General features: G+C 37.8%; 1 protein-coding gene across 1 annotated transcript in view; it reads left to right on the top strand.

The window, feature by feature from the left end:
- LOC125998817 (plasma membrane calcium-transporting ATPase 2-like) overlaps positions 1-15986 on the top strand; it is an 883863-nt gene that overhangs the window by 863730 nt on the left and 4147 nt on the right. The window contains 1 exon segment of the mRNA XM_049766880.1: positions 1936-1957. Coding sequence (XP_049622837.1) covers positions 1936-1957 — 22 coding nt within the window.

The following is a 15986-nucleotide window of genomic DNA, read 5'->3' as shown; positions in this document are numbered from 1 at the left end:
CACACTCCAACCATGAGTAACTGAGCTCCGAGGGTCGGGGTATCCTAAAACTGCTCAGGGAGAGAAATATAGAAACACCCAGTGAGTAAGGAGTGCTGTGGGGGTCGCCAGGCAGAGAGCTGATTTCTCTGCCTATGGAGGTTCTTTCCTGCTATGCCCATGATGACTGTGATAACTTGAAGGGGACTGTTGGCTTTGTTTGCTTGTGTTTGTTTTCTGAATCACTCAAATTCTCCTCAGAAAAATAGGATGGGCACCCCCAAAAACTGCCTCCTGGAATTGCTCAGGGCGAGAAATCAAGAAATCAAGTGAGTAAGGACTGCTATGGGAGTGGCCAGGCAGAGAGCAGATTTCTCTGCCTGTGGAGGTTCTTCCCTGTCATGCTCATGTTGACTGTGGTAACCTGAAGGAACCTGTTGGCTTTGTTTCCTTGTGTCTCTTTTCTGAATCCCTCAAGCTCTCCTTAGAGGGCTAGGAAGGGCACCCTGAAAAACTCCATCATGAAACTGCTAAGGCCAAAATATCAAGAAACACCCAGTGGGTAAGGAGTGCTGTAGGGGTTGCCAGGCAGAGAGCTGAGCTGATTTCTCTGCCTGTGGAGGTACTTGCCTGCTGTGCACTTGATGACTGTGATAACTTGAAGGGAACTATTGGCTTGTTTGCTTGTGTCTTTTATCTGAATCCCTCAAGTTCTCCTCAGAAAGCTAGGAAGGCCCACCCAAAAACTTCGTCCAGGAACAGTTCAGGCCGAGAAATCAAGAAACAACCAATGAGTAAGGACTGCTCTGGGGGTTGCCTGGCAGAGAGCTGATTTCTCTGCCTCTGGAGGTTCTTTCCTGCAGTGCCCTTGATGAATGTAATAACTTGAAGGGACCTGTTGGCTTTGCGTGTATCTCATTTCTGAACCCTCAAACTCTCCTCAGAGGGCAACAAAAGGCACCCCAAAAAACTCTGTCCTAGAAATGCTCAGGCAGATAAAACAAATACCCAGTGAGTAAGGAGAGCTGTGGAAGTTATAAGGCAGAGAGGTAATATCTCTGCCTCTGGAGGTTCTTTCCTGCCGTGGTCATGATGAATGTGAAGACTGGAACTGCTCAGTCCGAGAAATCAATAAACACCCAATGAGTAAGGACTGCTGTGGGGGTCGTCTGGCAGAGAGCTGATGTCTCTACCTCTGGAAGTTCTTTTCTGCCGTGCCTTGATGACAGTGAAAACTGAATGGGACCTGTTGGCTTTGTTTGCGTGTGCCTCATTTCTGAATATTTCAAGCTCTCCTCAGAGGGCTACGAAGGACATCCCCAAAAACTTTATCGTGAAAATACTCAGGCAATTAAAACAAGAAACACCCAGTGAGTAAGGACTGCTGTGGCTGTCGCCAGGTAGAGAGCTGAGTTCTCTGCCAGTGGAGGTTCATCCCTGCCATGCCCTTGATGACTGTTATAACTTGAAGGGACCTGTTAGCTTTGTTTGCTTGTGTCTCTTTCTGAATCCCTCATCTCTCTTCAGAAGTATAGGATGGGCACCCCCAAAAACTCCATCCTGGAACTGTTCAGTCCAAAAAAATCAAGAAACAACCAGTGAGTGAGGACTGCAGTGGGGATCTCCAGGAAGAAAGCTGACATCTCTGCCTGTTTAGAGTCTTTCCTGACGTGCCCTTGATGACTGTGATAACTTGAAGAGACCTGTTGGCTTGTTAGCTTGTCTCTTTTCTGAATCTCTCCTCAGAGGGTAGAAAAAAAAAAACCTCCGTCATGTATCTGATCAGGCTGAGAAATCAAGAAACCCCATTGAATAAGGACTGCTGTTGGGGAACGAGGCAGAGAGCTGATTTCTCTGCCTGTGGAGGTTCTTCCCTGCCATGCCCTTGATGACTTTGATAACTTGAATTGACCTGTTGAGTTTTGTTGCTTGTTTCTCTTTTCTGAATCCCTTAAGCGCTCCTCAGAGGACTATGAAGGTAATCCCCAAAAAAACTGTCCCCATAAGACGCAGAAGAGTGCAGACACTCTGCTTCGCTTCTCAGCTACTCACTCTTCTAACCAATAAACCCCATCACAACACGCAGAACAAATCACACTATAAGCGTGTCAATGGGGAAACTCCCCAGGCAAACACCGTGCACATAGAATGAAGATGATAGCTTTGATGACCCCAAAACTCCAACCCTCTGATTAGCCTACTAGACAAGGAGTTTAGAATAGAAATATGGAGGATATTCCTAGAACATAAAGAGAGCATAGATTGATCTGAACAGACCACAAAGACAGGAATCAGAAAACTCCAAACTGAAATAACAGATCTGAAAACACGATAGCTCAGCTGAAAACCTCAGTGGATGTCCTCTCAGCAGGAAAAAGGCAGCTGAGGACAGAATCAGCGTGCTGAAAGATCATATGCAGAACAATACAATACAGCAAAAGAAACTGAAAAAAGGGGCCGGGCGGTGGCGCTAGAGGTAAGGTGCCTGCCTTGCCTGCGCTAGCCTTGGATGGACCGCGGTTCGATCCCTCGGTGTCCCATATGGTCCCCCAAGCCAGGAGCGACTTCTAAGTGCATAGCCAGGAGTAACCCCTGAGCATCACCGGGTGTGGCCCAAAAACAAAAAAAAAAAAAAAAAGAAACTGAAAAAAAAAAAACCCTTAAGACAAACAATCAAAGAATGGAAAAATACTCAATTTGAACAGATGAAAATAGAAATCTTTGTCAAACAGTGTTGGAGTCACAGAGGCCCATGTAGGAGATCCCCAGGAAGAATAAACTGTCAAAGACATCATCAAGGAGATACTCCCAGAGTTAAAGACTGTATGCAATCAATATTGCATGCCAGAAGAGTACCGGCTAAAAAAGACTCAAAGAAAAACACCCGAAGACTCATCCTAGTTACAATGACAAATCCCACAGATAGAGATAGAATACTGAAAGCAGCAAGATCAAAAATGGAAATTACATTCAAAGGAGCATCCTTAAAACTTACAGCAGATTTGTCACAGCAGCCCTCAAGGCCAGAAGGCAGTGTTGAGATATTGTGACAAGACTGAATGAAATGGATGCCTCACCAGGAATCCTGCACCCAGCCCGAGTCACATTCACGTTTGAAGGAAGGAAGATACATAGCTTCATGGATAAGCAACATCTCAGAAATTTCACAGATGCAAAACCAGCCTTAAAGGAAATACTGATAGTCCTACTTTAAGACAAGAGAGATCAAAAAACACAGAAAACTTATCTACGAAAATAACAGTAAATCCTATGATAATCATCTCCCTCAATGTCAATGGAATAAATAAACCAATTAAAAGACACAGAGTGGCAAAATGTGTCAAAAAGTTGAACCCAATCTTCTGCTGACTACAAGAAACCTGAAGAATCAGAACAAATATAGATCAAAATCAAAATCAAACGCTGGAGGAAAAACATCCAAGCAAACAACACTCTTAAAAAAGTGGGATGGCACAGAGATTGGCATACACCACAAATAATGAGAACAATCAGTGCTGGCAGGGATGTGGAGAGAAAGGAACTCTTATGCACTGCTGGTGGGAATGCCGTCTAGTCCAACCTCTATGAAAAGCGATATGGAGATTCCTCCAAAATCTGGAAATTGAGCTCCCATTCAATCCTGCTATTCCATTCCTAGGAATATACTCTAAGAATACAAGAATACAACACAAAAACCCCTTCCTCACACTTATATTTATTGCAGTACTGTTCACAATAGCCAGGCTTTGGAAAAAATCAAGATGTCCTTCAACAGAAGAATGGCTAAAGAAATTGTGGTACATATACACAATGGAATATTATGCAGCCATCAGGAGAGATGAATTTATGAAATTTTTCTGTACATGGATGTACATGGAATCTATCATGCTGAGTGAAGTAAGTCAGAGGGAGAGAGAGACATAGAATAGTCTCACTCATCTTTGGGTTTTAAGAAAAATAAAAGTCATTTTTGTAACAATCCTCAGAGAGAATGAGAGGAGGGCTGGAACTTCAAGCTCAATTCATGAAGTTCACCACAAAGAGTGGTGAGTGCAGTTATAGAAATAACTACACAGAGAACTACCATAATTATTTGAAGAAATGAGGGAACTGGAAAGCCTGTTTGGAGTACAGGTGGGAGTGGGGTGGGATGGAGGGAGATTTAGGACATTGGTGGTGGAAATGTTGCACTGGTGAAGGGGGGTGTTCTTTACATGACTGAAACCTAATCACAATCATATTTGTAATCCAGATCCTTAAATACAGAGAAAAAAGTTTAAAAAAAGTGGGGTGGCCATATTAATATCTGATGACACCAACTTTATACTCAGAAGAGTTGTAAGGGGCAAAGATGGACACTTTGTACTAATCAAGGGATATGTGCAACAGGAAGAAATCAGACTATTAAATATATATGCACCCAATGAGAGACCAGCAATTTATCTAATACAATTATTGACAAATATGAAATAAGACATCAATAATAACACAATAATTGTGGGAGACCTCAACATGGCCCTGTCAACACTTGATAGGTCAACCAGACTGAAACTCAACACAGATATACTAGCCCTGAAAAGAGAAATGGAAGAGGACTAGTAGATATATATAGGACACTCCATCCCCAAAAACCTGGATACATATTCTTCTCCAATGTAAATGGGTCATTCTCCAGGATAGACCACATGCTGGCACTTAAACATACCTCCATAAAATCAAGAGGATAGAAAATTTGCAGGCTGCTTTTGCTGACCACAAGATTCTGAAATTAGATGTGAACTACAAAGGGACACTGAACAATAACTTTAACAATTGTAAATTAAATAGCCTGCTACTGAACAACTAGTGGGTCCGAGATGAAATCAAAGGGGAAATTAAAACTTTCCTGCAAATAAATGATAACGAAGACACAAACTACCAGAATCTATGGGACTCAGCAAAAGCGGTCTTAAGAGGAAAATTTATAACTTTGCAAGCACACATCAGAAAGAAAGAAGGGGGATACCTAAATAACTTAATGACGCAGCTCACAATATAAGAACAAAAAACGAACAAAAGGAACCAAAAATAGGGAGACCAAAGGAAATAACAAAGCTGAGAGCAGAAATCAATGAAGTGGAAACCCCCCCCCAAAAAAAAAAAACAACCCGAATGATCAACGAAAGCAGAAGTTGGTTTTTTGAAAAAAAAAAAAAATAAACACGATTGATAAACCATTGGCAAAATTCTCAAAGAAGGAGAGAGAAGGCTGCTCACCTTCTTTTTCCCCTTCATCACTCAAACCTAGGATGAGAGCTTCTAGAAGGACCCTGCCCATTTTCGGTGTAATTGATTTTTCCCCAGTTTATTACTTTCCTCTTCTTCAAACAAAACCACATAACTTGAAATATCTAATCCCGCTTCTCAATTAGAGGGGAAAATAAGGTAAGTACCAAGACCAAACAGGTGTAAGATCACTAAGTAGTAAGCTAGGCAGAGAGGGGACCACTTATTCTTGCAGCCCCAGGGGTGAGGGAGGAGGATATGGGAGGTAGGATCGGAATGGCGGTGGAGGGAGGACAATTCGGTGATGGGAATTCCCCTGAATTTTTGTTAATATGTACCTAAAATATTATTGTCAATGATATGTAGGCCACTATAATTAAAATAAAAATTATATTAAATAGAAATAAAAAGGGGGGAGATCAGGACAGATATCACAGAGATACAAAGGGTAATCAGAGACTACTTTGAGAAACTTATGTTACTAAACATGAGAACCTAGAAGAAATAGATAAATTCTTGGACTTTTATCACCTTCCATGGTTAAGTCAGGAGGATGTAACATATCTAAACATCCCTATCACTATGGAGAAAATTGAAACTGCAATCAAATTTCTGCCTAAAAAGAAAAGCCCAGGCCCAGATGGATATAACTAAAGAATTCTATCAAACTTTTCAAGAGGAATTAATACCAATACTAGCCAGGCTCTTCCATAAAATTGAAAATACGGGAACACTCTCAAACAGCTTTTATTAAGCCAATATCATCTTGCTACCAAAAGCAGAAAGAGATGCTGCCAAAATAGAAAATTATAGACCAATATCCCTGATGAATGCAGATGCAAAGATCTTCAACAAAATCCTGGCAAATAGAATGCTTCAAAAAAAGAACATACACTACGATCAAGTGGGTTTCATCCCAAAAATTCAAGGATGGTTTAACATATTTAAATCTATCTAGATAATATAAAACATAAGCTAGAATAATAAAAGTCAGCTGATCATATCAATACACACAGAGAAAACATTTTATAAGGTCCAACACCCATTCTTGATAAAAATCTCTCAGCAAGATGGGAATGAAAGGAATATTTCTCAATATAGTTAAGGCCATCTACCACAAGCCAATGGCAAATATTATTCTCAATGGAGAAAAACTTTACGCCTTCACTCTAAATTCTGGTACAAACCAAGGCTGTCCACTTCACTACCCCTCTTCAAAATAGTACTGCTGGTGGGAATGCTGTCTAGTCTAACTTTTATGAAAAGCGATATGGAGATTCCTCCAAAAACTGGAAATTGATCTCTCATTTGACCCAGCTATACCACTCCTAGGGATATACCCTAGGAACACAGAATAAAATACAAAATTCTCTCCCTCACACCTATATTTATTGCAGCACTATTCACAATAGCCAGGCTCTGGAAACAACCAAGGTGCATTTCAACAGATGAATGGCTAAAGAAACTGTGGTACATATACACAATGGAATATTATGCAACCATCAGGAGAGATGAAGTCATGAAATTTTTCTATACATGGATGTACATGGAATCTATCATGCTGAGTGAAATAAGTCAGAGGGAGAGATATCGACTCAGAATAGTCTCACTCATCTATGGGTTTTCAGAAAAATAAAAGTTAGTTTTCAATAATCATCAAAGAAAAAGAGAAGAGGGTTTGGAACTCCAGCTCACCACAAAGAAGGGTGAGTGCAGTTATAGAAATAACTACACTGAGAACTACCATAACCATCTGAATGAATGAGGGAACTAGAAAGCCTGTCTAGAGTACAGGTGGGGTTGGAGTGGAATAGAAAGAGATTTGTTACATTGGTGGTGGGAATGTTGCACTGGTGAAAGAGAGTATTATTTACATGACTGAAACCTAATCACAATCATATTTGTAATCAAGATGTTTAAATAAATATATTATATAAAAAGACTCTTTCATAAAATTGAAAAAACGGGAATACTTCCAAATAGCTTTTATGAAGCCAACATCACCTTGATACCTAAACCAGACAGAGATGCTACCAAAAAAGAAAATTACAGACCAATATCCCTGATGAATACAGATGCAAAGATCCTCAACAAAATCCTGGCAAATAGGATCCAATGCCTCATTAAGAAGATCATCCATTATGATTAAGTAGGTTTCATCCCAGAAATACTAGAATGGTTTAACATCCATAAATCTATCAACATAATACACAAAATCAACAAAAAGAATAAAATAATCACGTGATCATATCAAGAGACTCTGAGAAAGCATTTGATAAGATCCAACACACAATCTTGATAAAACACATCTCTCAGCAAGATGGGAGTGAAAGGAATTTTTATCAGTATGGTTAAGGCCATCTTTCACAAGTAAATGGCAAATATTATCCTCAACGGAGAAAAACTAAAAGCCTTTCCTCTAAATTCTGACACAAGGCAAGGCTGTCCTCTCTCACCAATCCTATTCAAAATATCAATGGAATTACTTGCTGTAGCGATTAGGCAAGAAAAATATTCAAGGGAATCCAGATAGGAAGGGAAGAAGTCAAGCTCTCACTGTTTGTAGATGACATGATACTCTGTAGTGTATATTCGTAAGATTGTTTTTTTGCCTGTTGTCCCACAACAGGATCTTCCAGATGGGGGTGAATAAGTCGAAAATAAAGAGCTTGTGGGCGAGGTGAGAGGGGCTTTTTGGAAGAGCTGACAGCTGGCTCAGTGGTGTTTTGCAGGTGGCATCACACTGTTAAAGGACTCTCATTGCTGAACTTCGTCTCCCAACCTTTTATCTGTCTGGATTATTTGCAGTGGAGAATTATCACTTAGGTTTCCCCCAAAAGGGGAACGTAAGAATGGGATTTAATCTCTCATTTTGGGAGATATATCTTGATTCACAAATCACCAACAAGAGGTTCAGCATCCCCCAACAATACACTACATAAAAAATCCTAAAATCTCTACCAAAAAGCTTCTAGAAACAATAGACTCATATAGCAATGTGGCAGGCTACAAAATTAACACACAAAAAATCAATGTTTTTTTATAAACTACTAATGATAGGGAAGAAATGGACATTAAGAAAGCAACCCCATTCACAATAGTCCACACAAACTCAAATATTTTTGAGTCAACTTGACTAAAATTGTGAAGGACCTATACAAAGAAAACTATAATACCCTGCTCCAAGAAATAAGAGAGAGCACACAGAAATGGAAACACATGCCCTACTCATGGATTGGCAGGATTAGCATAGTTAAAATGGCAATACACACCAAAGCCTGTAGAGATTTAATGCAATCTAAAGATACCCATGACATTCTTCGAAGAACTGCATCAGTCAACACTTCTGCAATTCATTTGGAACAATAAACACCTTTAATAGCTAAAACAATTCTTGGGAAAAAGAATATGGGAGGCAATACTTTCCCCAAATTTAAACTATATTGCAAAGCAATAGTTATCAAAACAGCATGGTGTTGAAATAAAGACTGCATTGTTAACCCAAGCAAGACTCTGGAAACAACCAAGATGCCCCTCAACATATAAATGGCTAAAAATACTGTGATATATATACAATGGAATATTATGTAGCCATCAGGAGATACTAAGTCATGAAATTTTCCTCTACATGGATTTATATGGACTCTATTATGCTGAAAAAAATAGGTCAGAGAGAGAAAGACGCAGAATTGTCTCTCTCACCTATGGATTTTAAGAAAGATGAAAGATACTCCTGCAATAATTTTCAGAGACAAAAGAGAGGAGGCTGGAAGTTCCAGCTCACAACATGAAGCTCACCACAAAGTGTGATAAGTTTAGTTAGAAAAATAACTATATTGAAAACTATCCTATCAAAGATAATATATGAGGGAAATAGAAAGCTGTCTAGAGTACAGGCGGATTGTGGTCGGGAGGAGGGAGATTTGGGACATTGGTGATGGGAATGTTGCACTGGTGATGGGGTGTGTTATTTACATCACTGAAACCCAACCACAATAATGTTTGTAATTAAGGTGTTTAAATAAAATATTATTAAAATGTTGAAAGTTAATTTATTTATCTACTTCATTATGTTGACTACTCCTTTCTGATTACTTTTTACTAAGTATAATATTTTCTGGGCTCATCCATGTTGTTGCAAGTGGCAGTATTTTATTATTATAATAATTTATTTAATTTAACTATTTATATATACACATATTTATCTTTTCTGTTAATAATTGTTTAAGGTACAAGGTGTTGACGACTGTATAACTAATGCTGTAGTGAATTGGTTGAGTGCAATCTTTTCAAATTAGTTATTTTATATTCTTTAAATAAATTCCCAGAAGAGGGATAATTGATTTATATGCAGTTCCTATATTTTTAGAAAATCTTGATAAGTCTTTCCAAAATAATAGGCTATGACAATTTATATTTCCACTACAATGTCAAGAGTTTTTTTTTTCCTTTTATATCCTAACACTTATTTCTTGTTTTGGACAATGATGATTGTCACAGGTGAGAGGTGGCAAGCCATTATTGTTTTGATTTGTCATTCCCTAATAATGATTTTTTTCATTTTTGGAGTAGTATTTATTCAAATTCCTGTTTTGAGCCAGACTGCTTCTTTTGAATTTGATGGTTGTTATTATGTTATTGGCCTCCATCAGTCTATGTTCAGGAATTATTCCTGCTCTGTGCTCAGGGGTCTGCAGCATGTAATGATTATCACCTCTTTGCCTCCATGAGTTTTGTAAAAATATACTTTGGATATTAACCCCTGCCAAGTAACTATGTGCAAATATATTATCCCATTTATAGAATGTTTTTCTCTTTTGATAATAGTTTCTTTTGCGGAGCAGTAGCTAGTTGGTTTGATTTAATTCCTTTTTGTTTTACTTGGAATTAGATTCCATTCCTTAAGTGTATCTCTGAAATTGATGATGAAGAGGTTGTCTAGGTTTTATTTCCTGTTTTCATGTTGCAGAATTTATATTAAAACCCGTTATCCATTTAAAATAAATTTGCATTAGATGTTAAATAATGAACTTCTTTTAGATTTTTTCTTCTGACGTTTAGTTTTCTCAACAATTTATTGGAGAACCTTTTTTTCTTCCCTGTAGGCCTCTGGTTATTTTGTCATAAACTAGTTATACATTTATGTTGATTTTGTTTATGAACTTTTTCATTTTATCCATTTATCTGTGTCCTTTCTGATACCAATAACCTGCTGTGTTTATTATTAACACTTTCTACAAGAGTGTGAAGCTGGGGAGAAGGGATCTGTTAAATTTTTTTGCCTCAAAGGTATTTTTTGCTCCAAGGGGTGTTTGTTGAGTTCCAAGTAAACTTAATGATTTGAGGATCTATTTATTTGAAGGTTGCTTTAGGATTTTGATGGGGTTTTGACTGAATTTTTATATGGGTTTCGGTAATCTGAATATACTGAAAATTTAATTATTCAAACACATGAGAATCAAATATATTTACTTTTTTGTGTTTCATATTTCTTTGAATAATCAACATAGTTTTTGTGTGTACAGGTATTTCCTTGTTTTGGTAAAATTATTTCAAAAATTTGAAAATATTTTTGAATATTGTTCTTGAGATAGTTTCTAAACTCTCTTCTTGCTCATTATTTTTTATAAAAAACATAGCACAGTTTTACAAGTAGATTTTGTAGCCTGACACTTTATTTTCATCATTGTACTGAGTAATAATAGTGAGAAAGGGGGCCGGGCGGTGGCGCCAGAGGTAAGGTGCCTGCCTTGCCTGCGCTAACCTAGGACGGACCACGGTTCGATCCCCCGGCATCCCATATGGTCCCCCAAGCCAGGAGCGACTTCTGAGCACATAGCCAGGAGTAACCCCTGAGCGTCACCGAGTGTGGCCCAAAAACCAAAAAAAAATAGTGAGAAAGGCTGGACATCTTTTTCTTATTCCAGATGTTACAGAAATGCTTATAACTTTTTTTGTTTGGGGCCATACTTTGTCGTTCTCCTGGCTTTGTGCTCGTAGATGACTTCTGGTGGGGATTAGGAACAATATGGGGTTCTGGAGATTGAACCCAGGTCAGCAATATAAGAGGCAAATGCTCAATTACTAATAATATTTCTCTGGCACTGTTTTCCAATCTTTTATATAAATTTATACTTATCTTAACAGTTTAGATGTGTGTCTTATATGCAGCATAGTATTTATTTATTTATCTATTTATCTTTCCACTTTGTGTCTTTTAATGGATAATCTAAAAATTTGAGGTTTAATAAATTTATTGATATAAAGGAAATTATTTTTTCTGAAATGGATTTTGCTCATCAGTAATATCTTCCTGTTATATGGATGTTATGTTCCACTTTACTCTTCTTGTTTGTCTTATAAGTATATTTTTCTTGAGATAAACATGATATTCTTCAAATTCCGAGGTTATAATTGAATTCAAAACAAGTGATCCTAAGTTCAAGAGATTTATTAATTACCTTATTTCTTTGTTATTTTCACATAAGTTGTGTTTTTCAATATCTTACTATAGTAATTATCATGCATTTTACATAGTTGTTTAAGAATTAAAGATTTAATGAAATTATGCTAGATAATGTAATGATCCAGTGTGTTTTAGTTGAGGCTATGGGTATTTTAATTAATATCTAATGACACTAAATCCCCCTTAGAACGTACATGTTCACCCACTTCCCTGTATCCCATGACAATTATCTCTCTCAGCATCAATAGTCTCAATGGTCCTCAAACTACGGCCCATGGGCCACATATTGTATTTATTCCCATTTTGTTTCTTCACTTCTAAATAAGATATATGCATTGTGCATAGAAATTTGTTCATAATTTTTGTTTCTACTATAATCTGGCCCTCCAACAGTCTGAAGGACAGTGAACTGGCCCCCTGTTTAAAACGTTTGAGGACCCATGAACCTGTTAAGAGGGACAGAGTGGCAAAATGGATTTAAAAATTGAACCCAGTGCTAAAGAGATAGCATAGAGGTTGGCCATTTGCTTTGCATGCAGAAATAAGGTGGTTCAAATCCCAGCATCCCATGTGGTCCCCTGAGTCTGCCAGGAGTGATTTCTGAGCACAGATACAGGAGTAACCCCTGAGTGCTGCCGGGTGTGACCAAAAAACCAAAAAAAAAATAAAAAATAAAAAAAGAACTGAATCCAACATTTTGCAGCCTACAACAAACACATCTGAATAGTCAGAGCAAACATAGACTCAAAGTCAAAGGCTGAAAGAAAATTATCCAAGTTGGAGTGGAGTGACAATATTAATATCAGATGAAAAAATCAGAAAAGTTGTAAGAGACAAAGATGGTCATTTTGTACTAATCAAAGGATATGTTTAAGAGGAAAAATCACACCTCTAAACACATATGCACCCAATGAGGTAAGAGCAACCTATATAATACAATTTCTGACAAATATGAAAGAAGATATCATTAGCAAAACACTAATAGTGGGAGACCTCAACACTGACCTGTCACACATTGATAGGTCAAACATGTTGAAAACCAACAAAAATATAAAAGCTCTGAAAAAAGAAATGGAAGAAAATGAACTAGTATATATATATATATATATATGGCAATCTATCCAAGAAAACTAGATACACATTCTTCTCCAATACACATGAGTCATTCTCCAGAATAGATCATATGCTGGCCCATAAAGCATATCTCTATAAAGTTAAGAGGATAGAAATTGTACAAACTATCTCAGATCACAAGGCACAGAAGTTAGAAGTGAACTACAAAGAACACAGAAGAAAATCTTTAACATCTGGAAATTAAACAGCTGACACTACTTTACAACCAGTGGGTCAGAGATGAAATGAAATAGGAAATCAAAACATTCCTGAAAACAAAAGACAATGAAGACACAAATTTTCAGAATTTGTGGGACACAGCAAAATCTGTGAAAAAAGAGAAAAATATATAAATTATAAAACCATATTTATTTAGTAAATAATTATATTTATTTACAAATAAAATTATATTTATTATATAAAACATAAATTATATTTATATAAATTTATAGCTTTGTAAGAATGCATCAGAAAGGAAGAAAGAGCCTATATAAAAAGCTTAATGACTGCCTTGCCTGCGCTAGCCTAGGACGGACCGCGGTTTGATCCCCTGGCGCCCCATATGGTCCCCCAAGAAGCCAGGAGCAACTTCTGAGCGCATAGCCAGGAGTAACCCCTGAGCGTCACAGGGTGTGGCCCAAAAACCAAAAAAAAAAAAAAGCTTAATGACATAGCTTTTAAAATTAGAAAATGATCAACTAAACTGTCCTCAAACTTTTTAAACAGGGGGCAGTTCACTGTCCTTCACACTGTTGCAGGGCCAGATTATAGTAAAAACAAAAATTATGAACAAATTTCTTTTTTTTTTAATTTTTTTAAATTTATTTAAACACCTTAATTACATAAATGATTGTGTTTGGGTTTCAGTCATGTAAAGAACATCACCCATCACCAGTGCAACATTCCCATCACCAATGTCCCAAGTCTCCCTCCTCCCCACCCGACCCCCGCCTGTACTCTAGACAGGCTCTCCATTTTCCTCATACATTCTCGTTATTAGGACAGTTCAAAATGTAGTTATTACCCTAACTAAACTCATCACTCTTTGTGGTGAGCTTCCTGAGGTGAGCTGGAACTTCCAGCTCTTTTCTCTTTTGTGTCTGAAAATTATTAATACAAGGGTGTCTTTCATTTTTCTTAAAACCCATAGATGAGTGAGACCATTCTGCGTTTTTCTCTCTCTCTCTCTCTGACTTATTTCACTCAGCATAATAGATTCCATGTACATCCATGTATAAGAAAATTTCATGACTTCATCTCTCCTGACAGCTGCATAATATTCCATTGTGTATATTTACCACAGTTTCTTTAGCCATTCGTCTGTTGAAGGGCATCTTGGTTGTTTCCAGAGTCTTGCTATGGTAAATAGTGCTGCAATGAATATAGGTGTAAGGAAGGGGTTTTTGTATTGTATATTTGTGTTCCTAGGGTATATTCCTAGGAGTGGTATAGCTGGATCGTATGGGAGCTCGATTTCCAGTTTTTGGAGGAATCTCCATATCGCTATCCATAAAGGTTGAACTAGACGGCATTCCCACCAGCAGTGGATAAGAGTTCCTTTCTCTCCACATCCCCGCCAACACTGTTTATTCTCATTCTTTGTGATGTGTGCCATTCTCTGGGGTGTGAGGTGGTATCTCATCGTTATTTTGATTTGCATCTCCCTGATGATTAGTGATGTGGAACATTTTTTCATGTGTCTTTTGGCCATGTGTATTTCTTCTTTGTCAAAGTGTCTGCTCATTTCTTCTCCCCATTTTTTGATGGGGTTAGATGTTTTTTTCTTGTAAAGTTCTGTCAGTGCCTTGTATATTTTGGAGATTAGCCACTTATCTGATTGGTATTGGGTGAATAGTTTCTCCCACTCAGTGGGTGGCTCTTGTATCCTGGTCACTATTTTCTTTGAGATGCAGAAGCTTCTCAGCTTAATATATTCCCATCTGTTAATCTCTGATTTCACTTGCTTGGAGAGTGAAATTTCCTCCTTGAAGATGCCTGTAATGTCCTGGAGTGTTTTGCCTATGTGCTGTTCTATATATCTTATGGTTTTGGGGCTGATATCATGGTCTTTAATCCATTTGGATTTTACCTTCGTACATGATGTTAACTGGGGGTCTAAGTTCAATTTTTTGCAAGTGGCTATCCAATTGTGCCAACACCACTTGTTGAAGAGCCTTTCCCTGCTCCATTTAGGATTTCCTGCTCCTTTATCAAAAATTAGGTGACTGTATGTCTGGGGAACATTTTCTGAGTATTCAAGCTTATTCCAATGATCTGAGGACATGTCCTTATTCCAATACCATGCTGTTTTGATAACTATTGCTTTGTAGTACAGTTTAAAGTTGGGGGAAGTAATTCCTCCCATATTCTTTTTCCCAATGATTGCTTTAGCTATTCGAGGGTGTTTATTGTTCCAAATGAATTTCAAAAGTGTCTGATCCACTTCTTTGAAGAATGTCATGGGTATCTTTAGAGGGATGGCATTAAATCTGTATAATGCCTTGGGGAATATTGCCATTTTGATGATGTTAATCCTGCCAATCCATGAGCAGTGTATGCGTTTCCATTTCCGTGTGTCCTCTCTTATTTCTTGGAGCAGAGTTTTATAGTTTTCCTTGTATAGGTCCTTCACATATTTAGTCAAGTTGATTCCAAGATATTTGAGTATGTGTGGCACTATTGTGAATGGGGTTGTTTTCTTAATGTCCATTTCATCCTTATTACTATTGGTGTATAGAAAGGCCATTGATTTTTGTGTGTTAATTTTGTAGCCTGCCACCTTGCTATATGAGTCTATTGTTTCTAGAAGCTTTTTGATAGAGTCTTTAGGGTTTTCTAAGTAGAGTATCATGCCATCTGCAAACAGTGAGAGCTTGACTTCTTCCTTTCCTATCTGGATTCCCTTGATATACTTTTCTTGCCTAATCGCTATAGCAAGTACTTCCAGTGCTATGTTGAAAAGGAGTGGTGAGAGAGGACAGCCTTGTCTTGTGCCAGAATTTAGAGGGAAGGCTTTTAGTTTTTCTCCATTGAGGATAATATTTGCCACTGGCTTGTTTTAGATGGCCTTCACTATATTGAGAAAGGTTCCCTGCATTCCCATCTTGCTGAGAGTTTTGATCAAGAATGGGTGTTGGACCTTATCAAATGCTTTCTCTGCATC

Source organism: Suncus etruscus, chromosome X, assembly GCF_024139225.1.
Source record: "Suncus etruscus isolate mSunEtr1 chromosome X, mSunEtr1.pri.cur, whole genome shotgun sequence".
In the NCBI taxonomy this organism is placed as follows: Eukaryota; Metazoa; Chordata; class Mammalia; order Eulipotyphla; family Soricidae; genus Suncus; species Suncus etruscus.
The sequence above is the reverse complement of the archived record's forward strand: the minus strand, read 5'-3'. Positions and strand labels throughout refer to the sequence as shown.